This window comes from Hylobates moloch, unplaced genomic scaffold (assembly GCF_009828535.3).
Source record: "Hylobates moloch isolate HMO894 unplaced genomic scaffold, HMol_V3 SCAFFOLD_7, whole genome shotgun sequence".
NCBI lineage: Eukaryota > Metazoa > Chordata > Mammalia > Primates > Hylobatidae > Hylobates > Hylobates moloch.
This window is the reverse complement of record NW_026652282.1, coordinates 99,175,817-99,203,331: the sequence shown is the minus strand read 5'-3', so window position 1 is coordinate 99,203,331 and position 27,515 is coordinate 99,175,817. Positions and strand designations below refer to the sequence as shown.

General features: G+C 35.4%; 1 protein-coding gene across 5 annotated transcripts in view; it reads left to right on the top strand.

The window, feature by feature from the left end:
* Window positions 1-27,515, top strand: part of KLHL13 (kelch like family member 13) — a 234,818-nt gene that overhangs the window by 177,729 nt on the left and 29,574 nt on the right. For all 5 annotated transcript variants that reach the window (XM_032757505.2, XM_058441793.1, XM_058441794.1 and 2 more), the window contains one exon: window positions 2,975-3,116. In XM_032757505.2, the coding sequence (XP_032613396.1) occupies window positions 3,003-3,116 (114 nt within the window). In that variant the 5' untranslated portion in view covers window positions 2,975-3,002. The remainder of the gene's footprint in view (window positions 1-2,974; window positions 3,117-27,515) is intronic.

Genomic DNA, 27,515 nt, shown 5'->3' with positions numbered 1-27,515 from the left:
AACAACTGTTTTATGCAGATTTAGGAAATTATTATTCTTACATGAGCTTATGTAAAACAAAAGCTTTGCTGCATAATTTTCTTATAAACTTCAAAGCCATTATCTACTTTTTTACTCTTAGACTTGAGTTTTCAAATTGATGGGCCTGTGGAGAGCAGAGATATTCTGTTAGGTAGCCTTGGAAGAATTAGTGATAATTAATAATCCTGCTGTGTTTCATATTGCTCGCATTACCTCATGGATTCAACCCTATGACTGGGAAATTATTTAAATCATGAAATTGCTTGAGAAAAATTTTCATGAGACAGTAAATTCCTCTATATTAGGATTTCTCACCTTTGGCACTTGACTTTTCGGCCTGAGAACAGCTTTGACCTTGAGAACTGTCCTGTGTTTTGTAGGATGTTTAGCAGCATCCTCAGTTGTGACAGTGAAAAATGTCTGCAGACATTATGAATCATGGGAGTGGGAGGAGGGGCAAAATGCCTCCTGCTCCCCCTCCCCACGCTGAGAATGATTTGTATGTATATTGTATTTAACTATATGAGTTGAAAAAACATCAGATTAAAAACTTATTTTTTTTCTTGGAATTACTCAGATAATCATTCCTTTAAGCATAGATTGATATAATTGTGGCTTGGGCTTTGCAGAGAAGTGTTACCTCCTTGCAATGTTGAAGAACAGTGCTCTTCACATTCAATCAATAAACTTAATAAAGGGGAGATAGATGGGAATATTGAATCTGCTAAGAAGGTTAACATGGCATGTACTGTGTTACCAAAGCAGAAATTAGTAGGGAGTGTTTTGAATGTTAAAAAGTCAAAAGATACTGATAAAACATCATGAAAAAGATAATTTTAGTCCAGGCTTCTTCAGCTTTTGAAGTAATTAATTAAAAAGGCAAGCATATTGTATTGGCAAGAAAGGGCTGCATTTTCACTTTTTGCTTTCTGTTTTTAAGAGCGAGAGACAAATGACAAAGTAAACAAGTTGTTACTTGTAGTTTACTCAAAAAAGCAATTTCCAGGATATGTTATTGTGGCAATGTGAATTCAGCTTTTCTCCTATCCCTTTTACATCTGCAGTTTTATAAGAATGATAATTGATGGTCATTTAAGCACTGCATAATAAAGAAATGTCTTTGGAATGATCTACAGAAAGAAAATTCTGTATTCATTCAGAGGACATATATTAAGTCTTTCGTGCCAGGCTCTGTGCAGGGAATACAGAAACTAATAAAACAGTCTGCCTGAATATCCTACTAATATAATCTGGATGAATAGACATTTTCTGGTTAGGGATAACAGTCACCATCAATCAATTTCTGACTTTTCCAATTGATTCTGTAATTTTAAACGTCTGTCCACAAAAGTTGTTTAAAAGTGTGTGTGTGTGCTATATATCATAAATATAACTTAATTCTCTTTAAAGCTGTCTCTGAAACTCTGGTGGAAGGTTATATCCAGTTTCTTTTATGCTTTTTAAAATCTTAAATTATTCTCTTCTTTATTAAATATCTATCAGAATTGAATTAAACATGGTTATATATTATTAATTCATTTTTGGTTATATTATAGCTCTAATATCATTAAGAAGAATTGATGTCACCCTTAAGGCCAGAATTTTTGCTAATTATTGCAAGATTAAAACCACTTGGTTGGTGTCATAATTCAAAAAGCAGAATCTTTAGTATAGTCTTTTTCTTGTTAAAACTGATCAACTTGGGGTTATAGGTATGACAGGAAAAAAAAGGTGAAACCTTTCTGATATTGGATAGCTCAGTTAGACAGTTAGAAAAGCAAATAATTCAAAATTGAGGAAATTGCAGAAAAAATGAAGAGTTCCAGCACTTGAAAATCTGCTCTCCTTCTTTTTTCCTAATGTCTATTTTAGCAGTCTTTTTAGCAGTCTGTATCATGAATGCAGAACCAAATTCATGAGCCATGGGCTCCCCACTCTTAGGCAGGTGATCCAGAGATTATTTTAGCAATGTATACCTATGGAGAAACACAAGATCTCTTCTAAGGAATGATGAAAGGTTGTTAATAATGGCACATTTTTAGTATAACCTAACTGAGATTTTTAAGCTATCAAATGTATTGTCATAGTCTCTTTGCAACTAAGTGACCTACTGACTAAGGTTCTCCCACTCGTACTTATGCCCCTTGAAAATATTATTGCTGCAATATATGCAAATACAGAATTGCCTGTATTTCTATTTTTAGTATTCATTTCTTTGAAAAGATGGAAATGTGACTAGATTGTAGGTATTAAGCAATCCCAAACTGGTAAGTGAGAGATACTGCTAGAAAAAGAAATTATTTCATGTGAAAAATTTTGTTCAGTTGGGGTTTCTTAGAACTATTACTAATAACAGAAGATAAAGTAACACATTAATATATAACAATTAATCTTTTACTTTTATTAATGGGGGTTTGGAGTGGGAATCAGACTAGACCTAGATTCAAACCCTGGGCCAACCACTTTAATAACGTTTTGACCCCAGGTAAGTGGTTTCTGACCCTTCTTTAGTCTGTGTATAAAATTATTGGCAAGTACCTGCTATATAATGACTATTCAATAAATGGTAGCTATTATTTTTATCTTTTCAAAATTAGGTGTTCCAAATTAATTTTAACTATATGCAACATAATTTGATGGCATTGCTATCTAAATAGTAACATATCAACAGTAATTACTGTGGCCTTTAAAAACTCTGTGACTATATTTTTGAACCACCTTTTAAGTTGATTTCTCAGTTATCATCTGTATTTTCTGTACTTGGAAAGCATTTTACAAATATACATTTCTTCTAAGATAAAGAGTGGTACAAGCATATAATATAGTGAAACAATATTCACCATATTGCATAGTCATATGATTGCGATAGTGACTGATTATTTTTCTAAGTAATCTCATTGTAAATTGTACAAGTTTTAATTTCCCCTTCTTTCTTATGTAAAAAAACTTTCAGATCTCTCGTGGAAGAGGAAGACCAACACATGAAATTGTCCCTTGGAGGCAGCGAAATGGGCCTCTCATCCCATTTGCAGTCTTCCAAGGCAGGACCTACACGCATCTTTACCAGCAATACCCACAGTTCTGTGGTGTTACAGGTAATTTAAGCTGTCTCTTTGGTAGTGTTTACATAGCTTTAAAAAACCCACCATGGATTTTGTGATGCAGGATGTCAGTAGTGGGGGAGGTTGTGGGTGTGTATGTGTGAATAGGAAATGTATGGTAACTATTTTTTGCTCAGTTTTGCTGTGAACCCAAAACAGCTCTAAAAAATGAAGTTTATTAAATAAAGAAACAAAGACAAAAACTAACCAGGAGAGAAATCTTGATGGAGGAATGCATACATTCCTGAGGTTAAAAAATCCTCAGAATCAATTTTTTGTTTGGTTTGTGTAAAGGACATTTTGCCAGTATGCCACTTTCTTACAGAATACCATATCTGATTTCATTCCATAGCAGTCAAAGTAAGTATTACAGGGTCCCTACACTGAATTTTCCTAGTTCCTCATTCACAGCCTGTTTTACTATCATCTTTGTAATGGTTCTAAAGATTGTATTTATTTGGTGTCCCAATTCGCATTGGTAGTAGTAACTGTGGGAGTAGAGGTTAGGACTGCTGGATGCAAACCCTCTGATACATGTAATAAGTAATAACTAAAATCAAAGCAGGGGACAGAAACACAGTAGAAAGCCAAAAGAACATGAAACACAGCAATCTGGAGCTATTTAGCACAGGGATTAGAAGCCTAAGTACTTCTGACCTTTGTGGACATTTTCTGACTTCTGTGGGCATTGCTGAATTAGAGAGCAATATGATACTGGATGTCCATTAATGTCTTCTAAAGATAGTTAAATTATATCAGTCCTCTTACTACCCTTAGTAAGATAAGGAAAATTTGCCTTTCTAAATGCATATTTAAAAGAAATCTACCCAGATGGATTTCATACATATCCCTGATCAAGAACCATTACAGTAAAGCTGTATATAGAATATAATATAATGAGGGACAAGGTTTATACTTGCTGTGCATCCTCTGTGTTTAAAGGTAATTTCACCGGATTTCATTTTCCTTGTCTCCAAAATGTGACTCTTGACTAGCATACCTCTAAATTTCCTTCTAGTTTCAATCTTTGCATTCAGTAAAATCCCATTTCCCTAGTATTTCAGTTTCTAATTGGAGCTGGGGTCTATCTAAGGTTCATTGTCCTGTGGGTATCATCAATAGATATGTGAGAGTCAGGAATGAAAATCTTTCCATCTCCTGGCATCTTAAAGCTGTGTAGGGAAAAGGGAAGATGGCTGAATAGAACAGCTCTGGTCTGCAGCTCCCGGCAAGATCAACGCAGAAGGTGGGTGATTTCTGCATTTCCAACTGAGCCTCCACTGGTGATACCCAGGCAAACAGGGTGTGGAGTGGACCTCTAGCACCTCTAGCAGATCTGCAGCAGAGGGGCCTGACTGTTAGAAGGAAAACTAACAAACAGAAGAAAGGAATAGCATCAAGAACAACAAAAATGGCATCCACACAGAAACCGCATCTGAAGGTCACCAACGTTAAAGATCAAAGGTAGATAAATCCACAAAGATGAGGAAAAACCAACACAAAAAGGCTGAAAATTCCAAACACCAGAGCACCTCTTCTCCTCCAAAGGATCACAACTCCTCGCCAGCAAGGGAACAAAACTGGACAGAGAATGAGTTTGACAAACTGACAGAAGTAGGCTTCAGAAGGTGGGTAACAACAAACTCCTCCGAGCTAAAGGAGCATGTTCTAACCCAATGCAAGGAAGCTAAGAACCTTGAAAAAAATTACAGGAATTGCTAACTAGAATAACGTTTAGAGAAGAACATAAATGACCTGATGGAGCTGAAAAACACAGCATGAGAACTTCATGAAGCATACAAAAGTATCAACAGCCGAATCAATCAAGCAGAAGAAAGGATATCAGAGATTGAAGATCAACTTAATGAAATAAAGCAAGAAGACAAGATCAAAGAAACAAGAATGAAAAGAAACAAACAAAGCCTCCAAGAAATATGGGACTATATGAAAAGACCAAACCTAAGTTAGATTGGTGTACCTGAAAGTGATGGGGAGAATGGAACAAAGTTGGAAAATACTCTTCAGGGTATTCTCCAGGAGAACTTCCCCAACCTAGCAAGAGAGGCCAACATTCAAATTCAGGAAATACAGAGAATGCCACAAAGATACTCCTCAAGAAGAGCAACCCCAAGACACATAATCATCAGATTCACCAAGGTTGAAATGAAGGAAAAAATGTTAAGGGCAGCCGGAGAGAAAGGTCGGGTTACCTGCAAAGGGAAGCCCATCAGACTAACATCAGATCTCTCTGCAGAAACCCTACAAGGCAGAAGAGAGTGGGGACCAATATTCAACATTCTTAAGCAAAAGAATTTTCAACCTAGAATTTCATATCCAGCCAAACTAAGCTTCATAAACAAAGGATAAATAAAATCCTTTACAGACAAGAAAATGCTGAGAGATTTTGTCACTACCAGGCCTGCCTTACAAGAGCTCCTGAAGGAAGCACTAAATATGGAAAGAAAAAACTGGTACCAACCACTGCAAAAACATACCAAATTGTAAAGACCATTGACACTATGAAGAAACTGCATCAATAAAGGGGCAAAATAACTAGCTAGCATCATAATGACAGGATCAAATTCACACATAACAGTATTAACCTTAAATGTAAATATGCTAAATGCCCCAATTAAAAGACACTGACTGGCAAATTGGATAGAGTCAAGGCCCATTGGTGTGCTGTATTCAGGAGACCCATCTCACATTCAAAGACACACATGGGCTCAAAATAAAGGGATGGAAGAATATTTACCAAGCAAATGGAAAAAAAAAACAAGCAGGGGTTGCAATCCTAGTTTCTGATAAAACAGACTTTAAACCAACAAAGATCAAAAAAGACAAAGAAGAGCATTGCATAATGGTAAAGGGATCAATGCAACAAGAAGAGCTAACTATCCTAAATATATATGCACCCAGCACAGGAGCACCCAGATTCATTAAGCAAGTTCGTAGAGATCTACAAAGAGACTTAGACTCCCACACAATAAGAGTGGGAGATTTTATCACCCCACTGACAATATTAGACAGATTAATGAGACAGAAAATTAACAAGGATATTCAGGACTTGAACTCAGCTCTAGACCAAGCAGACCTAATAGACATCTACAGAACTCTTCATCCCAAATGAACAGAATATACATTCTTCTTAGCACCACATTACACTTATTGTAAAACTGACCACATAATTGGAAGTAAAACACTCCTCAGTTAAAAGAACAGAAATCATAGCAGTCTCTGAAACCACGATGCAATCAAATTAGAACTCAGGATTAAGAAATTCACTCAAAACCATACAAGTATAGGGAAACTGAACAACCTGCTCCTGAATGACTACTGGGTATATAACGAAATTAAGGCAGAAATAAATAAGTTCTTTGAAACCAATGAGAACAAAGACACAACATACCAGAATCTCTAGGACACAGCTAAAGCAGTGTTTAGAGAGAAATTTATAGCACTAAATCCCCGTAGGAGAAAGCAGGAAAGCTAAAATTGACACCCTAACATCACAATTAAAAGAACTAGAGAAGCAAGAGCAAACAAATTCAAAAGCTAGCAGACGACAAGAAGTAACTAAGATCAGAGTAAAACTGAAGGAGATAGAGACACGAGGAACACTTCAATATCTCAGTGAATCCAGGAGCTGGTTTTTTGAAAAGATCAACAAAATAGATAGACCACTAGCCAGATTAATGAAGAAAAAAGAAGAATCAAATAGACACAATAAGAAATGATAAAGGGGATGTCACCATTGATCCCACAGAAATAGACTACCATCAGAGAATACTACAAACACCTCTACACAAATAAACTAGAAAATCTAGAAGAAATGGGTAAATTCCTAGACACATACACCCTCCCAAGACTAAACTAGAAAGAAGTCGAATCCCTGAATAGACCAATAACAAGTTCTGAAATTGAGGCAGTAATTAATAGCCTACCAACCAAAAAAGGCCCAGGACCAGACAGAGTCACAGCCAGATTCTACCAGAGGTACAAAGAAGAGCTGATACCATTCCTTCTGAAACTATTCCAAACAATAGAAAAAGATGGAATATTCCCTAACTCTTTTTATGAGGCCAGCATCATCCTGATACCAAAACCTGGCAGAGACAACAAAAAAAGAAAATTTCAGGCCAACATCCCTGATCAACATAGATGCAAAAATCTTCAATAAAATGTAATCCATCACATAAACAGAACAAATGACAAAAACCACATGATTTTCTCAATAGATGCAGAAAAGGCCTTTGACAAAATTCAACACACCTTCATCCTAAAAACTCTGAATAAACTAGGTATTGATGTAATGTATCTCAAAATAATAAGTGTTATTTATGACAAACCCACAGCCAATATCATACTGAATGGGCAAAAGCTGGAAGCATTCTCTTTGAAAACTGGCACAAGACAAGGATGCCATCTCTCACCACTCCTATTCAACATAGTATTGGAAGTTCTGGCCAGGGCAATCAGGCAAGAGAAAGAAAGAAAGTTTATTCAAATAGGAAGAGAGGAAGTTAAATTGTCTCTGTTTGCAGATGACATGATTGTATATTTAGAAAATCCCATCATCTCAGCCCCAAATCTCCTTAAGCTGATAAGCAACTTCAGCAAAGTCTCAGGATACGAAATCAATGTGCAAAAATCACAGGCATTCCTATACACCAATAACAGACAAACAGAGAGCCAAATCATGAGTGAACTCCCATTCACAATTGCTACAAAGAGAATAAAATACCTAGGAATCCAACTTACAAGGGATGTGAAGGACCTCTTCAAGGAGAACTACAAACCACTGCTCAAGGAAATAAGAAAGGACACAAACAAATGGAAAAACATTCTGTGCTCATGGATAGGAAGAATCAGTATCGTGAAAATGGACATACTGCCCAATGTAATTTATAGATTCAATGCTATCCCCATCAAGCTACCATTGACTTTCTTCCTAGAATTAGAAAAAAGCTACTTTAAATTTCATATGGAACCAAAAAAGAGCCCGTGTAGCCAAGACAATCCTAAGCAAAAAGAACAAAGCTGGAGGCATCCCACTACCTGACTTCAAACTATACTACAATGCTACAGTAACCAAAACAGCATGGTACTGGTACCAAAACAAATGGAACAGAACAGAGGCCTCAGAAGTAATGCCACACATCTACAACCATCTGATCTTTGACAAACCTGACAAAAACAAGCAATGGGGAAAGGATCCCTATTTAATAAGTGGTGTTGGGAAAACTGGCTAGCCATATGCAGAAAACTGAAACTGGACCCCTTCCTTACAGCTTATACAAAAATTAACTCAAGATGGATTAAAGACTTAAACGTAAGACCTAAAACCATAAAAACCCTGGAAGAAAACCTAGGCAATACCATTCAGGACATAGGCATTGGCAAAGACTTGATGACTAACACACCAAAAGCAATGGCAACAAAAGCCAAAACTGACAAATGGGATCTAATTAAACTAAAGAGCTTCTGCACACCAAAAGAAACTATCATCAGAGTGTACAGGAATCCTACAGAATGGGAGAAAATTTTTGCAATCTATCCATCATACAAAGGGCTAATATCCAGAATCTACAAAGGACTTAAACAAATTTACAGGAAAAAACAAACCACCCCATCAAAAAGTGTGTGAAGGATATGAACAGACACTTCTCAAAAGAACACATTTATGCGTCCAACAAATATGTGAAAAAAAAAAGCTCATGATTACTGGTCATTAGAGAAATGCAAATCAAAACCACAAGGAGATACCATCTCATGCCGGTTAGAATGGCGATCATTAAAAAGCCAGGAAACAACAAATGCTGGAGAAGATGTGGAGAAATAGGAACACATTTACTCTGTTGGTGGGTGTATAAATTAGTTCAACCATTGTGGAAGACAGTGTGGTGATTCATCAAGGATCTAGAACCAGAAATACCATTTGACCCACAATCCCATTACTGGGCATATACCCAAAGGATTTATAAATCATTTTACTATTAAGACACATGCACACGTATGTTTATTGCAGCACTGTTCACGATAGCAAAGACTTGGAACCAACCCAAATGCCCATCAATGATAGATTAGATAAACAAAATGTGGCACATATACACCATGGAATACTATGCAGCCATTAAAAGGATGAGTTCATGTCCTTTGCAGGGACATGCGTGAAGCTGGAAACCATCATTCTCAGCAAAGTAACACAAGAAAAGAAAACCAAACACCACATGTTCTCACTCATAAGTGGGAGGTGAACAATGAGAACACATGGACACAGGGAGGGGAACGTCACACACCAGGGCCTTTCAGGGGGTGGGGGGCTAGGGGAGGCACAGCATTAGGAGAAATACCTAATGTAGATGATGGATTGATGGGTGCAGCAAACCACCATGGCACGTGTATACCTGTGTAACAAACCTGCATGTTCTGCACATGTACCCCAGAACTTTAAGTATAAAAAAATAAATCCCTCTAATCCTCTAATATATGAAAACAAGTCTTTGGCTATTTTTGTTTGTTATACATCTGAGGATAGATTTTTAAGGTGCTCAAAAAAAAGCTGTGTAAATGGTTTACTTGTTGATTTTTCAAGTTATGGGAAGAGAGAATAAGGGGTCAAACAGATAGGAAAAGTATGTGAGGAAGAAGTGTTTTTGGTATACTAAAGTGCTCTCGCTGAAGAAAAATAAGAAATACCTCATTACTATACTCCTACCTTATGTAATGCCCGTAGTAGTCATGAGTTAAAGCCAATTATTGTGGGCCTGCTAATTTTTAAAATTTACTGGAAACCAAACAATGATTGCCACTGTAGTGCAGTGAGAGATATTTAAAGCAATGGTTCTCAAATTTTAGTGCATGTCAGAATCATCAGGAGGGCTTGCTAAAACACTGAACACTAGGTCCCAAACCAGAATTTTCGAATCAAAAACTCTGGGGATAAGGCCCAGGAATTTGCATTTCTAACAAGTTCCTAGATGATGCTGCGGATCAAGGAGCATAGTTTTAAGACCATTGTTCTAGAGGTGGGACCTTCTTCCACCAAGAGTCATGGCCTTTTCTTTTCTCCCTATATATTTTTTGTAGGTTATAAATTATTGTTACAATGGATAAACATTAGCAATAACTTAAGTATCTATCAGTAGGTGAATGGTTACATGAAATATGTTGCACCAAAACTATGCAATACTGTGCAGTCACCAAAAAGAGTAATATCTGTACATACTGAATGGAAAGAATATAAGATACTAAAAAAAAGTAACAGGGAAAATATGATATATCCATACAATGTAATATGATCCAGCTATTTTAAAAGATGAAGTACTAATACATGCTGTCATATGGATGAACTTTGAAAACATTATGCTAATTGAAAGAGGCTAGTCACCAAATCCATATTTTATGTGATTCCATGTTTTATGTGATTCCATTTGTATGAAATGTCCAGAATAAAGAAATCTATCGAGATGTAAAGTAGACTATTGGTTGCTTACAGCTAGGGAAATTGGGGGGATATGAGAGTGAAAGCTAAAGGGTACAGGGTTTCTTTTTGCAGTGATAAAAATATTCTGAAGTTGACTCTGGATATCGTTGCATATATCTGTGAATATACTAAAACCATTGATTTGTGTGCTTTAAATGGGTGAATTGTATGGTATTCAAATTATATCTCAATAAAGCTGTTAAAAATGTATTGTATAATCCTTTTTATCAGTAGAAAAATCATACAATATGTATACATATGAATGTGAATGCATAGCAAATGGTATGGAAACGCTAGGGAAGCTGAGGAATGTCATCTTTTGCTCTGTAAAATCCTACAATGTTTAATTTTTATTTACAGTGGAAATATTTTTCTGCATAACATCTGTAATAAAAAAATATATAACAACTGACAAAACAAGTGTAGCTGGGTCTCAGAGCCCTTAGCTCTGCCATGCCTTAGCTCATTGGTCCAGGCTGAGAAAGAACAGTGATGTGAAAGTAACCTGAAATTTTGTGTTACTTGAAGATAATTTTTCTTCAACTGATTTTTTATGTTGTTACAATATTTCCTGTGGTAGCATAGAGATACCACTCTATATTGCTATTAAAACCCTTCTATGCTCTGTTTAAAAGTCTGTTAAAATGATGTTCTCACAAATTGAGATTTTTAAGGCCAAGCACTAACAGGGAACATTATTGTATCTAATCTTAGGTGTGTGGTTGTCAAGAGTACAAGCTAGAGAAGTGTTTAATGTGTAAATGTTATCATTGTTTTAAAATTAGCAATAACACATACTCCAGCTTCAAAAGGCATTGAAAGTAGCTGTCAGGGGAACTGATCCATGGGGAGAAACTGTTGTAATAAGCCTCACTCTGCAGGATTACCCAGTACCTAATTGTAGTGAGAAGGACATGGGTTTCAGCCAAAACTGGAATTCTAATCGTGCCCCTTATTAGCTAGTTATGTGACTTAGGGAATGTCATTTATACTCTCTGGCCCAGCTTTTCTTATTTGTAATCTGGCTAAGAGATTTGAGGATTAAGTGTCACAATTTATGGAAATAAGGTGCATAATAAATATTCATTTATTTTCCTTCCACTTGAGGTAAATGGAGAAGGTCTCACAGAGAATAGAGCTGATCAGAAGTTATGGGTATACTACAGGGAACTCCTGAGCCCCTGGGTCATTAATGGACCAGACTCTGGCTATGGGATGTGGTTCCTCTCAGACTAGGGTCTTTCCTCTTTCCCTTTAACTCTCACCTAGACAGAGCACAGCAGTGAGGGTAGGAGTCATGGTGTCTCCCACTGGATAAGATTGGGCAGATGGATGAGGCCACTTATTTTCTGCAATGACTATTGAAGAAAGCAGAAAATAGTTAATGAATTAAATGATTATGTATTAATATGTGATTATATAATAAAAAAGAAGTTATGGGTATACCAAATAAGGTATCCATCTGGTTGGCTTGAGCAGGCGGTTGGCTTGAGCAGGTCTAGCAGGTTACTCATCTCCATTAAATGGCTTCAGCAAACTAGGCTGTCAAAGAAAATTCCTAGAAAGTCATTTGATACCTAACAGGCTTGGATTCCTAGAATCTTGAACAAGTTCCAGGATAATCCATGACTGAGTTAGCAGGGCAAATGACTTTTACTCAAGTAAGAAAGATTAACTAGGGTTAGCTTAAGTAGTGATTGGTAAAATCAAGGATTATTTCATTTCCCTCACTCCTTGGCTACTACTACATCTGTGGTTATTTCTCATGGAAACCTTCTATTTGGCTTCTCCCTATTATTCCAGATTGTCAGCATCTTTCTCTTATTGTCCTATCGTATGGTAATTCATTGAATGATACCTTTCCTAGCACCTTCAGTTTTTAAAATAATAGCTTTATTGAGATATGATTCACATACCGTATAATTCACCCATTTATTGTGCAAATCAATGGCTTTTAGTATATTCACAGGATTTTGCAACTGTCACCACAATCAATTGTAGAACATTATAATCACCTCAAAAAGAAGCCCATATTTCTTAGCAGTCACTCCCCACTTGCCCCCAACTCTTTTCTCAATATGGCAACTGAATGGTTTGGCTCTGTGTCCCTGCCTAAATCTCATGTCAAATTGTAATCCCCAATGTTGGAGGAGGGGCTTGTTGGGAGGCAATTGGATCATGAGGGTGGATTTCCCTTTTGCTGTTCTCGTGATAGTGAGTTCTCAAGAGATCTAGTTGTTTGAAAGTGTGTAGCACCTCCCCCTTCACTCTCTTCCTTTCACTCATTTTCTGAGGCTTCCGCAGCCATGCTTCCTGTATATCCTGTGGAATGATGAGCCCATTAAACTTCTTTTCTTTGTAAATGACCAGTTCCAGGTATTTCTTTATAGCAGTGTGAGAATGGATTAATACAGCAACCATTTATCTTTTCTCTGTTTCTGTAGATCTGTCTATTCTGAGCGTTTCATATGAATGGAATCATACAGTATGTGGTCTTTTGTGACTGGTTTCTATTACTTACCATAATGTTTTCAAGGTTCGTCTATATTGTGGCATATAACATGCTTCCTTCCTTTCTGTGTTCAAATAATACTCCATTGTGTAGGTATTTTGTTTATCCATTCATTGATAAGCATTTTTTCATACATTTTGGCTTTTATGAATAAAAGCTATGAATATTCATGTGTAAGTGTCTGTGAGGACATGTTTTCATTTCTTTTTGGTATATACCGTAGAGTAGAATTACTGAATCCTATGGTAATTCTGTCTAATTTTTTGAAGAACTGCCAGTGTTTTCCAAAGTATCTGCACCATTTTATATTCACACTGGCAGTGCATGAGGGTTTTAATTTCTCCACATTCTTACCAGCATTTATTAACTGTCTTTTTAAAATTATTATAGCCATCCCTGTAGGTGTGAAGTAGTTTTGATTTGCATTTCCCTGATTGCTAATGATGTTGAATATCTTTTTTTTTATGCTTATGGCCATTTGTATGTGATTCTGGAAGAAAAAAATCTTATTCTGTGCCAAGTCACCAGGAAAGAAGAAAACAAACCAAAACAAACAGAAAAAGAAATCCTTTACCCATTTTCAGTTAGGTTGTTTATCTTTTTATTACTCAGTAGTAAGAGTTCATACACACATATATATTATATTACATATATGTATATATATATTTTACATATATATGTATTCTAGATACAGATCCCTTATCTGATACATGATTTACAAGCATTTTCTCTAAGCACCTTCAGCTTTATGGTCCCTTCTTGTTCTGCTGATTGCTTTGCCAATCTCCAATTCTTTATGTGTTCAGCCATATAATCTTTGCTTCTGTATTATCTTGGCAAAGTTAGTAGGAGAGACGGTCAAGGAAAATGCCTGTAAGGGTTTGGATTTTTCACTATTCCCTAAACATATATTGTGTGTTCATATGTTAGTGCATTTGTACACATTACCTCTCCCTGAAATGCCCTTACTTCACTTTTCCTGTCTGCTAAACCTCAATTTATTTATAATGACCTTTCTTTCTTTTTAAAAATTATTTATTTCTACTTTAGATTCAGGGGGACATGTGCAAATTTGTTACATGGGTATACTGCGTGATGCTGAGGTTTGGGCTAATGATTCCCTTGCCCAAGTAGTGAACATAGTACCCAATAGGTAGTTTTTCAACCCTTCCCCCATTTCTCGCTTCTTCCTTTTAGAATCCCCAGTGTTTATTATTTCCATTTTTGTGTCCATGTGTACCCAATGTTTAGCTCCTACTTCTAAGTGAGAACATATGATATTTCAGTTTCTGCTTCTGCCTTAATTTGCCTGGGATAATGGCCCCCAGCAGTATCCATGTTGCTGCAGAGGACATGATTTCATTGTTTTTTATGGCTGTGTAGTATTCCATGGTGTATATGATCCATCTTAAATGGATGGTACCTCTTCTGTTAAACTTTTCTTGACCCAAGCAGAGTTAGTAGCTTCTTCTATTCATACATTTTATCTGTTATAAATATCACCTATCAGTGAGCTCCTCAAGGTCTAGGATCTAAATTGTTGTTTTTGTATGCCTATGATCAGTACATGATGCTGCTTAATAAATGTCCACCTTTTGTATTATTAGCATACTAGTTATCATTAAAAGAGATGCTACTTTGCTATAAAGAAGCTTTTTAGTTTGATGTACTCCCATTTGTCTGTTTGCTTTTGTTGCTTCTGCTTTTGAGGACCTATTAAAAAAATCCTTGCCCAGCCCAATTTCATGAAGCATTTATCCTGTATTTTCTTCTAGTAGTTTCAAAGTTTTGGATTTTACTTTTAAGAATTTAACCTATTTATAGTTGGTTTTTGTGTGTGGTGAGAGACTAGTTTCATTCTTCCATATGTGGATATCTAGTTTTCCTGGCACCATTTATTGAATAGACGGTCCTTTCCTCATGTGTGTTCTTGGCACCTTTATAAAAAAAATCACTTGGCTGTAAATACATGGATTTATTTCTGGGTTCTCTATTCTGTCCCATTGGCCTGTGGGTCTGTTTTTATGCCAGAACCAGGCAGTTTTGTTTACTACAGCTTTGTAGGATATTTTGAAACCAGACAGTGTGATGCCATCAATTTTGTTATTTTTGCTCATGATTGCTTTGGCTCTTCAGGCTCTTTTGCATTTCCAAATGAAGAGACAACCTACAAAATGGGAGAAAGCACTTTCAAACTATGCATCTGATAAAAGTTAATATCCAAAATGTATAAGGAACTCAACAGCAAAAAAAAAAAACATAAATTATCCAATTAAAAATGAGCAAAAGACCTGAATAGACATTTCATTTCTCAAAATAAGACATACAAATGGCCAACAGATATGTGGAAAATTACACAACAACACTAATTATCAGAGAAATGCAAATCAGAACCACAATGGAAAATCATCTCATCCCAGTTAGAATGGTTATTATAAAAAAGATAAAATATAACAAATTCTGGTGATGATGTGGAGAAAAGGGAACTCTTATATACTGTTGGTGGAAATGTAAATTAGTACAGCAATGATAAAAAACAGTATGGAAGTTCCTAAAAAACTAATAATGGAACTACCATATGATCCAGCAATCCCATTACTGGGTATATATCCAAAGGAAATCAGCATGTTGGAGAGACATTGGTACATTCATATTTATTGCAGTAGTGTTCACAATAGCTAAGACATGGAGTTAAACTAAATGCTTGTCTACAAATGAATGGATAAAGAAAAAAATTTTATATCTACATCTATATATAAATGTGATATAGATAGAGAGATAGATAACAATGGAATACCATTAAGGAATAAAATAGAACAAAATCCTGTAATTTGTGGCAGTATGGATGAACCTGGAAGACATTATGTTAAGTGAAATAAATCAGGCAATGAAAGAGAAATACTGCATGTTCTCACTCATATTTGGAATCTAAAAAAGTTAATCTCATAGAAGTAGGGTTAAATAGTGGTTACCAGAGGCTGGGGAGGGTAGGGGAGAGGAGAGGACTGGGAAAGATTGGTCAATGAGTACAAAGTTACAGTTAGGAAGAATAAATTTTGGTTTTCTATTACACAGTAGAGTGACTGTAGTAAATAACAATGTAATATATATTTCAAGAAAGCTACAAGAGAAGATTTTGAATGTTATTGCCACAAAGCCACAAAGAAATGATAAATATTTCAGATGATGGATATAGTAATTACCCTGATTTGATCATTATACTATGTATAAATGCTTTGAAACATCACATTGTACCCCATAAATATGTACAATTATTGTGTGTCAATTATAATTAAAAATTAAATTTTAATAAGAAATAATACATATAAAGAGCTTAGCCCTGGGATAGAGAAAGTACTCAGTATCTTTTTAATGCTATTATTGATGTTGTTTGTGAAATAAATTAATTTGGATGGCAGCTTATAAATCACTTTCATATATACTTTCCTCATTGATACTTGAAAAAAATGCTATGAGGTACAAAAGGCAGGAATTGTTATCTCCATGTTATAGATAAGGACACTGAAGCTCAGGGAGATTAGGAGGCTTGACCAAGTTCACATAGCCAGTAAGTGATAAATACTGAGACTTGAACCCAGGTTTGATGATGGTGTAGTTTTGTGTTTCTATTTTTAATTGTCTTGCTCTAAATTGTCTTACCTTTTAAAATACAGTGTCTATAAATATTGTGTTCATTAACTATAAATGTAAAAACATGTATTAGCAAAGGCTAAAAGATAGTTTGGAATGAATGATATAATAAATATTTTATTCTTGATAGACATAGCAGAATTACACAGAATGTCTTCTTGCTGGCCTGCCTTTCTTCCATTCCCCTACTGAAAAGAAAAAAAAACAGGGAGAAAAATGTTAACTGCCAGTTGAAAACATCCCTTTCATCCTTAAGACCTGGAGGCCATAACCAGGGTATCATGCTTCAGCTGGTGGCAGTGTATATTAATTACAGAATACTTAGGTATATGGAAACAAATCATTTCCTGATGACTGGCAATACTTACTAAAACCTATAAAGGTTGAAAATGCCTCATTACTCTGGCTGCGTAGGCTTCTAGTTGGCATTTTCTCATTTTAAGATTGGTGCCTATTGGACTGCTCTTTTTGTGTTTTCCTCCCTTATAGCCATTTACTTTCTCTCTTCATTTTTAGTTCTAAAGTCAATGTAAGATATCATTTTACAGTCTTAAGTTATCATCTAGCTAATAGAATGTTAAAGAAATGGGTTATTGTAAGAGCCTATACAGACTAACATGTGTTTCCTTTCCCTGGGTTAATTTCTCTGAATGCTTATGCTGAGGTAAATGCTTGGGTTGCTGATGTCGTGTTGATGAAGTATATCTTTTTTCTAAACATTATGATCATGAAATAAACAACTTTAAAAATATATTGTTAATACATTGTTAACATAAGAAACAGGCATAATGATTAAGATAATTTACATTTTATAAGAGTTCAAATAGTCTAGATTCTTGTGGCTTTTATGAAAATTATATTTTAAATTTCTTTTCATTTCCTGAATGGCAGCTAGAATGTAGGGATATGAGTCTATAGTTTTTCTTGGGCATAGCTCTTGGGGCACTCAGGTTGGGGTACAATAAATTATTCTTATTCTTCGAATTGACTGTGCATCTTTAGGATAAAAGTTGGAAGACTGTCTGCCGCTTTCCCTTTTTAGGCCACTTCAGTGTGTTCTTGTCCTGCTCTCTCAATTGAGTATTTTTGGTTATTTGCTAGTGTCGAAATGATAGAGAGGGCTATCACATACCAACTTGAAAGTCAAATATGCTGGAATACATAATTTGAATTTCTGATTGTTGCTAGTATATAGTAATACAGTTTGTTATTAATTATTGATCTGGCATTGTCCAACCTTGGTAAACTGAATTATCAGTTCTAGCAGCTTTTTTTTTTTGATAGATTCTATAGGTTTTCCTATATAGGCAATCATTTTGCCAATAAATAAGCCAGCCTGCCTGCCTTCCCTCCTTCCTTCCTTCCCTCCTTCCTTCCTTCCTTCCTTCTTCCTTTTCATCCTTTCTTTGCCCTCCCTTCCTTTCATTTCTTTCCCTTCTTCCTTTCTTTTTCTTTTCTTCTTTTCTTTTTTCTTTCCAGTCTGATGCCTTTTTTTCCTTACCTTATTGTACTGGATAAAACCTCTAGAAAAATGGTGAAAACAATCAGTCTTTCACCATTAAGTATGATGTTATCTGTAGGTTTGAGGAAGTTCTCTCCTATTCTTAGCTTGCTAAAAATTTATTTTAATTTTCTAATTTCTTTTGAGATAAGGTCTCATTCTGTCACCCAGACTAGAGTGCAGTTGCATGATTTAGGCTCACTGCAATCTCCATCTCCCAGGCTCAAGCAATCCTCCTACCTCGGCCTCCAGAGTAGCTGGGAGTATATGTGTGTGCCACCACACTTGACTAATTTAATTTAATTTAATTTTTTTTTTTGTAGAGATGATGTCTCACTATATTGCCCAGGCTAGTCTCAAATAGCTGGGCTCAAGCAATCCTCCTGCCTCGACCTCCCAAAGTGCTGGGATTGCAGGCATGAGCCACCACATCTGGCAAGTTTACTTTTAAAAAAAAAAAACAGAAATGGATGTTGGATTTTGACAAATGCCTTTTTTTTTCTGTAGCCATTAAGAAATGATCTTAGCATTTTTCTTTTTCAGTCTGTTAGTATGGTGATTTATACTGATTACTTTTTGATTGTGAAAACAACCTTGCATTGGAGGTACAAACTCTTCACTTGGTCATGATGTATTTATTATTCTTATATATCAGTAAATTTGGCTTGCTAAAATTTTGTTGAAAATTTTTACATCTTTGTGCCTGATGGATTTTGATCTTGGCTTTCTGTGATTGTCTTGCCTGGTTTTGGTATTAGAATAATGCTGGCCATGTATAATAACTTGGGATATATGCTCTCCTCCTAATATTCTGGATTTGTTTGTGGGGTATTGGTGTTCTTTCTTCCTTAAATGTTTGATAGATTTCACCAGTGAAACCATTTCATCTTAGAGTTTTCCTTGGGGAAACAATTTTAAATTAAAATTTAATTTTATAGTAGACATGTAGCTATTTAGCTTATCTGTTTCTTCTAAAACTTTAGTAGCTTGTGTCTTTCACAGAATTTGTCCATTTAAACTGAGTTGTCAAATTTATTGGCATGAAGTTGTTCATATTTCCTTATTATCCTTTTCATACCTGTAGAATCTCAGTTTATGCCACTTCTATTCATCCTGGCATTGGTAATTTGTATATTCTCTCTTTTTCTCACCTAATCAGTCTTGTTAGAGTTTTGTCAGATTTATAGATTTTCTCAAAGGAACAGCTTTTGGTCTTATTGCTTTTTCTGTTTTTCTGTTTTCTATTTCATTGATTTCCACTATGATCTTTATTATTGCAATTCTCCTGCCTAATTTGGGATAAATTTGCTCTTCTATTTCTAGTTTTTTAAAAAGGAAACAGATCTTTCATAGGAGATGTTTCTTCTTTTTTAATATAGTCATTGACTGATATAAATTTCCCCTAAGTAGAGCTTCATCTGCACTCCACAATTTTTGATGTTATATTTTCATTTAGTTCAAAATGCTTACTAGTTTTTCTTTTGATTTCTTTGTGGGTTATTTAGAAGTATGTTTTAGTTTCAAAACATTTGGGTATTTTCCAGAGATTTTTCTGTTTTTGATTTCTAATATAATTAAGCTGGGATCAGAGAACTTATTAATAATTTGTATGACTTGAATCCTTTTAAATTTTTTAAGACTAGTTTTATGGCCCAGAATATGATCTATCTTGTAAATGGTTCACATATACCTGAAAATAATTTGCATCCCACTGTTCTTCAGTAAAGTATTCTGTAAATGCCAATTAGGTCAAGGTATCCTTGCTAATTTCTGTATATTTACTGGTTTCAGTATCCTTGCTAATTTCTGTATATTTACTGGTTTCTGTCACCTTTAAAATCAATTATTGAAAGAATGGTATTGAAATCTCCAATTATAATTGTAAATTTGTTTATTTCTACTTGTAGTTCTCTCAGAGTTTGCTTCATGTATTTTGAAACTTTGCTATTAAACACACAAACGTCTAAGGAATTTGTATTCTCTTGGTAAACTGACCTTTATTATGAAATTACCTGATTAATTTTTGGTACTATGCTCTGAGATCTATTTTGTTTGATATTGTAGTCATGCTAGGTTTATTTTAATTAGTGTTTGCTTTGTATATCTTTTACCATCCTTTTATTTTTATAAATTAACATGCAATAAAAGTCAATTTTTTATTAGTACATACTTTTATGAGTTTCAACATATATATATTGTTTCATTTAATCTCCAGAATTATGACACAGAACCATTCCATGACCTCAGCATACTCCCTCGTGTTACCCCTTAGTAGTTATACCCACCACCATCCCTAAACCCTGGAAGCTACTGATCTGTTTTCTGTTGCTTAATTTTTGTCTTTTTGGAAATGTTACATAAATGACATTATATGGTCTGTAAGCTTTTGGGGCTGGCTTCTTTTACTTAGTATAATATTTTGAGATTCATTAATTTTGTTGTGTATGTCAATAGTTTGTTCCTGTTTACTGTTGAGCAGTATTCCATGGTATGGAACTTTGTGAGGTCTCTTCTCCATTCTCCTCTACCTGGACCATCTTCCGGATTCTTTCCAGTTGCTAGGGCTCTATTTTGGCCCTTTGGCCTGAAAGCTGGGACCTTATTTTCCCTGCCCTGCCATGCAGTTATCATGGCTGCACCCACATCTTGGCCCAAAGACAGAGGAATTGAATTGAATATTCACCACAGAAGGACAATCACTGCTTCTCTGACCAAGGAGAAAGGTTCCTCTTTTTCAGGGTTTTAGGCATCTGCCAACCCCACTGTCACCATTGTCACTCCTCTTGCTACCAATGCCTTGAAATTGCCTTGGGATCCAGGCCAGGCCAGGCGGGGCGGGGCGGGAAGAGGCGGGGAGGGGCTGGTCGAGGCGGGGCTAGGCGAGGCGAGGCCTCCTCTCCAAGCTCTCTGAGCTTTGAGAATCCTCTTCTCTTTAAGAAAGAAGTGGCCGGGCGCGGTGGCTCACGCCTGTAATCCCAGCACTTTGGGTGGCATAGGCGGGCGGATCACAGTCAGGATATCAAGACCATCCTGGCTAACATGGTGAAATCCCGTCTTTACTAAAACTACAAAAAATTAGCTGGGCGTGGCTGCACGCGCCTGTAGTCCCAGCTACTCGGGAGGCTGAGGCAGGAGAAGGGCATGAACCCGGGAGGCGGGGCTTGCAGTGAACTGAGATTGCGCCACTGCACTCCAGCCTGGGCGACAGAGCGAGACTCCATCTCAAAAAAAAAAAAAAAAAAAAGTAGGGGGCTTCTCCTGGAGCTTTTTCTGTCTGTTGACAGGTGACTGTTTCCAGCTTACATGATGCCCTAAGTCCAGGTCGGGGTACACTGGGAAATATAAGATAGGGGGTGGGGTGAGGTGGGGACTCACCATCAGCTTGGTGAAAGTTTGCATTCTGATTTTCTTTCTCAATTCATCTGTTCTCATTAACATGTGGTTTTCATTTACTTTTAAGCTTTGTGAAATGGCACCAGGCCAGCATTTATTCTAGAGCAAACTTTCCCCCAGTACTGAGGCAGAATCCTTTTGACAATGGTGACAGTGGGGCTGGCAGATGCCTAAAACCCCAGCCTTGTAAGGTTTCCACTCATGGTTTGAATAGAAATGACTTCCAGCCCTTTGTGAACCTTGGAGAGTATTCCTTGTGCTCTTTTTTGGCGGTTCTTTCTGCAGACAAATATGCTTCTCATTACTCGCTGGAATACTTGAGGGTGACTGTTTTTCGAGCTCTGGAATCCTCTCTGTGTACTGATCTCTCTTCTTATATTCTGTCCTATCTGACTTGATGTCCCCAGACTCTCAGCTCTAGGAGAATACTAGGTTTTGCCTGGGTTCCCACTCCCTGTACCTCTGTCTGAAATCCGTAGGCAGTAAATTTAGACAGTCATAGGGCTCACCTAATTTGTTTCTTATCTTTCACAGATCCCTTTCCTTCAATGTTTTGAAACTTTTTTTCCATATGTTTTTGTCTGATTTGAAAGAGTTTCAGGAGGTAATGTAAATTGAATCTCTCTTACTGGAAACATAAATTTATAGGATATAATTGAATAAGTAATGGTGAAATCCAGACTAAAAATGCCTAATTATTTTAGAGATGATTGTATGAGAGATAGCTTTACAAAGGAGGTGAAATTTGGGCAGATGTGGTGGCTCACACCTGTAATCTCAGCATTTTGGGAGGCTGAGACAGGTGGTGGTTGGGGGGCATCCTTGAGGCCAGCCTGGGTAACATGATGAAACCTCTTTTCTACAAAACAACAACAACAAAGGAGGTCTAATTTAAACTAGTCTTTGAAGGAGGGAGGATATTCCAGGAGAAAAAAGAATTTTTATCACCAATGAGATAGTTTGGAGAACAACCTGATAAGATGGTTCAGAGTATATAGGGAACTAATAAAAAATAAGGTTGGGATCAGATCAAAGAAGTCTCTGAAAACCAGAAGTTGTGCTATAATGCAGTGATGGAACGCCTTTAAGAAGTTTTTAAAGTCTAAACAGTATTGTATAATGAGCACAGAGTTTAAAATTAATATAAACATTTATGTCCAGCCTATATGTTTCTTTTAACTTAAGTGCATCTGTTCCTTTTCCTGTCCTTTGAATAAAATGAAGAGCAGCCTCATAAAAACATGGCTGGTATTGTTTTTATCTAATACATTACATTTACATAACATTGGAGTAAAGCCATTTCTTAACTTTCTTTAGTTCCTTAATCTTTGTTCATAGAACATATTTTCCATTATAATTTTAACTACTCTTTTCAGGATGCATTTCGTTTTTTCTCTACTTAAAATGACAATGATCAAAACTAGACATAATATGCTAGTAAGTTTGTTCTAATGTAGAATTTAGTTGAATGATTTGTTTATCAAATTCCTTTTAAATACCTGACAGTATCAATGTAGCTTTTTTTCACAATAGCATTATATTTCACTTGAAAGCTATTGACATCCAAGTAATTTTTATACAAATTATTCATAGCTTGTGTGGTTTCCATGTTATAATCCTGTAATGTCAAGTCATATTCTGTTGTTTTAATATGATCTTTTTAAAATTCATCAAACTCATTAGATGTTTCAGACTTTCATTGTTTCCTGGTATTAGATATGTACCTCTCTCTGTTTAATAGAGGTTGAAGTTTTGATACATTGGGTAAGTTTAATACAGTGAAGAGAAAAAACATGTTTTTAATGCTATTTTCCGGCATCAAAATAGCATTAAATTATGCTATTTTTCCAGGATATGGAGAAGAAAATAAAGGAAGATATGGGGAGATTTATAGAAGAAGAAAGGGAAATATTAAAGAAATTGAGGACAGACAAGCCGCTCTTAAATTAAATCCAAGGCACAGAGACAGAAAAGTAGAGAACTAAGATAAGTGTTGAGATAGAGAGACTGGAAAGATGATGAGTTTAAATCAACAGAAGCAGTTTTAAGGACATTCTGAAAAACTAATTGGAAACGGAACAATTTGCCTAAAGCAGAGCTGCATAGGTATATGGTATACTAGCATGTGGAAACAGACAAAAATGTTCATGTAAATCTTTCAAGAAGAGTGAGTACAAGTTTGGTGAAAAAAATGATTTTACAGTAAAAGGACTTATTTCGAGTGTACAGGAATCTTTGAAAGGCTTCTTAAATAGGGGGAAAGATTTATGAGTGAAAGCAAAAAGTAGATATATAGAAGGCAGATGAGAATGTTGGAGGATAATGAACCTCTCTCTTTTTCTTTTAATGTATGCATACTCCACTAGAAGATTAGAGAATAAAAGGTGTTTAGAGAAATGACTGCCTTCTTGTACACAACAATGTGTATAGTCAGAAGGAGCTTCTCTTTAGACAGAACAAGGATATCCGGAAAATGATATACAAACAAGATGTTTAGAATTTGTTTGAAAACAATCTGAATTGACAGATATCATTTGGATAAAGATAGACATAATGTAGAATAAAATTCGCTAATATGGAATTGGATAGTGGGGTCGTTCATTTATGCATATAAAAATAAAGGTTATGAAATGTTTAGAAAGGGACACTGTATGTTGTGAAAATAAATGTAAAACCTTACAAAAGCAGATAACTTGCCAAAGGTAGATACATTAAGCGTGGAATAGAAGATACTCCGAATTTGTTAAAAATGCTCTAGGTGCCTTAACTTCTTTTCTTTTGGAACACCAGATTATACTGAGAAAGGTTAAAGGATTTTTTAAAAATGATAGTGTAAAGGGATGCAAAATGATAAAATCTGTGAAAAGAATAAAAGCTCCTGGTGTCTTAGCTGAGCAAAGCTGTCCAGATCTTGAGCATTGATTACATATCTCCACAAGCAGTTTGAATGGAATATGGACAAAACAAGAAATTACACAGCTAACGATACAAGATGCACTAGCTACTCCTTTTTTCAGAGGGAAAAAGAAGTAATACGTAGTAGGAATGGAACATACTGACATTATTCAACTCCAATTGTAAAATATTTGCAGGAATATTTTAAAGGCAGGAGGCTAGCAAATAAGCCAAGAAGGATTTGTTTGTTTGTTTTTGTTCTTTAGTGGAAGAAAATAATGGATCAGATACAATCATTGCTTTTGAATAAATAAGCCAGAATTGCTTTATAAAGATATTGTCTACATATGCTTTAGAGAAGAAGAATAAAAAACTATTTGATAAATAAAAAAAGGGGGCATACGGTACCTAGGCTCATCTCATTAGTATCTTGACATCTCTCTTTTACGCCAATGCCTAAAGTATGTTATTTCTCCCAAGAAAAATCAAATCCTTTAACTTGCCATTAGCTATTCAAAACTTTAAAAATAAATATCCTTCAAACCAACAACTTCAATCCTGAGAATATCTCCCACAGATAGACAACTAAGTGTATGTACAGGGAGGTTAATTGCAACATTGCTTATAACTGCAGAAATTGAGGGAAAACCTGAGTGTTCAACTAAACAGGAATGGATAAATAACTTATGACATTCCCCCACTATAGATTACTGTGCATGCACTAAAAGAATGAAGTACATCCTGTGCACTGAGATAGAAGACTATCTGTGTTATCTGCTCAAGTGAATTTTAAAATGCACAACAGTATGCATAGTAACCCACTTTAAAAAGGCCTTTATATATTTTAATACAAGCATAATGTAGATTATGATATGTAGAGAATGAGGTCTTGAAGTATGCTTACTAAACTGTTAACAGTAGTTACTTCTAGTAAGTGAAAGAGGTAGCCTTTAAGTTTTTAACTTATATCCTTCTGTATTTTGACTTCAAAAAACATACAAGCACATATTTAATTTTTTAAACCTGAAATTTATATGAGGGAGAAAACAAACACAAGTTTGAGAGCCAGCATTTTCTCCCCAACTCCCGTTTCACTACTCTTTCTCTTACCTTAACCTTTACCACTACCACAAACTACCACAAACGAATACTTTAAGCACAACTCATTTTATTATTGGGAGAGGTTTCACAAATAAGTTCCTGGTTTCCAGTTAACTTGTTGCAAAGTTTACATCCTACCCATTGTGACTACATGGCTTTAAAGTTACCAGTGGTAGCTTTTGAGAAAAATTTTGTTTGTTTGTTCATGCATTAATGGAACATATATTAAGTACCAACAGTATGCCAAACACTGGGGAATTCAAAGATGCTAGTCTCTCAACTGTTTCAGCTGATGCTTGACTGTCCTCTCCCACACCCTAGTGTGCTCATTCAGTACTTCCCAATACTCTACATTTGAAAGGTGATTCCCACAAATTTATTGCAATTTAGACCCCAAATATCAATGCCGAGATCGCGCCACTGCACTCCAACCTGGGCGACGGAGCGAGACTCCGTCTCAAAAAAAAAAAAAAGAAAAAGAAAAAAGAGCGGAAGTGACTCTTCTCATGCCTTCAGCATGAGAATATTCCCTTAAAATTGGCATCTCTTTTTACAAGATGAGCTATTATTATTTTACTTCTGCTTTTCTAAATAACAGAGACAGCAGACGAATTAGCAATGGAAAATAAAAGTAGTAGCATAGGATATATAATGTTTGAGTTTACAAAGAAAAAGGGGCATTTGTGAAAGATTTGATATTTGTTAACATAAACATGTCAATCATTGTTGGAAAAAGAAAAATATGATATATAATCTTGTTTTAAAGTGTATGTATAATGTATAAATATTTTTGGAATAAAAATATTCATCTCTTTCCCTAGAGGGAGAGTGGCTGGATCAGATCATCTCTTTGAAGTTCCAGTTCTGTAATTCAAGCATTTTCTTTAAAAAGCAGTTTTAAAATTAAAATGAGAAGCTTAACTGGGGTTTATATTACACATATGTGTAGGATCAATATTTTTAAAACTGCATTCTTAATATGTTATGCCTTTTGCTCTTTAAATCTGTGAAACAAAACATAGTTTTATTTGAAGTCATTAAAATATGAAGGGGACAGAGTAATCAATGCTATTGGTTCTTATTGTATTATATTATTAGAAAGCAATTTGTGTATCTGTCTTCCTGATTTTTTATAATGAAACATTTCTATCTTTGAAAGTACAGACTCAATCTTGCCAAAATGTTCATTTTTTGTATCATTGTTAAATTGTATATTGTCCCCTTTTGGTGTACTTTACTAGCCTGTTATAATCTTTTTAAATTCATTATTCTTAATCGACAAATAAACATTATATATAATTTGTCATGTAAAACATGATATTTTAATCACATCATGATAAATGGGGTATCCATCCCCTAAAGCATACATTTCTGTACCCACAAAAGTTAAAAATAAAAGATAAAAAATGAAAAACATGATGTTTTGAAATATGTGTATGTTGTAGATTCAACCTGTTATAATCTTAAAAGTGATTGTCATTCTTCCAACTTATATCAATAGAACAACTGTCTATTTGTCATTAGTTGAGACCATCAGGGTGTAGTGAAAAAGCTAATCAACAAGGATTCTTCTCACCAGAGCTCTGTCACTCCTCTGAATTGTGGCTGCTAGCCTGTTAATTCTCCACTAAACCTTTAGGCATTTGGAGACAATTAAGTCTCACATTGGGGTTTCCTGGGCTTTTTTTTTTTTTTTCAAACAAAGATAATTAAGTCTCAAATTTTAAACTTGAAAGATATTTGGTCAGGCAGCAGCAATGTACTGAATATAGGCTTCTCAAAGAGATGAAATAATACAATTAGTAAAAAGAACTATCGTGTACTTAATACAGTTGCTCTCTACTTTTCTTTCTC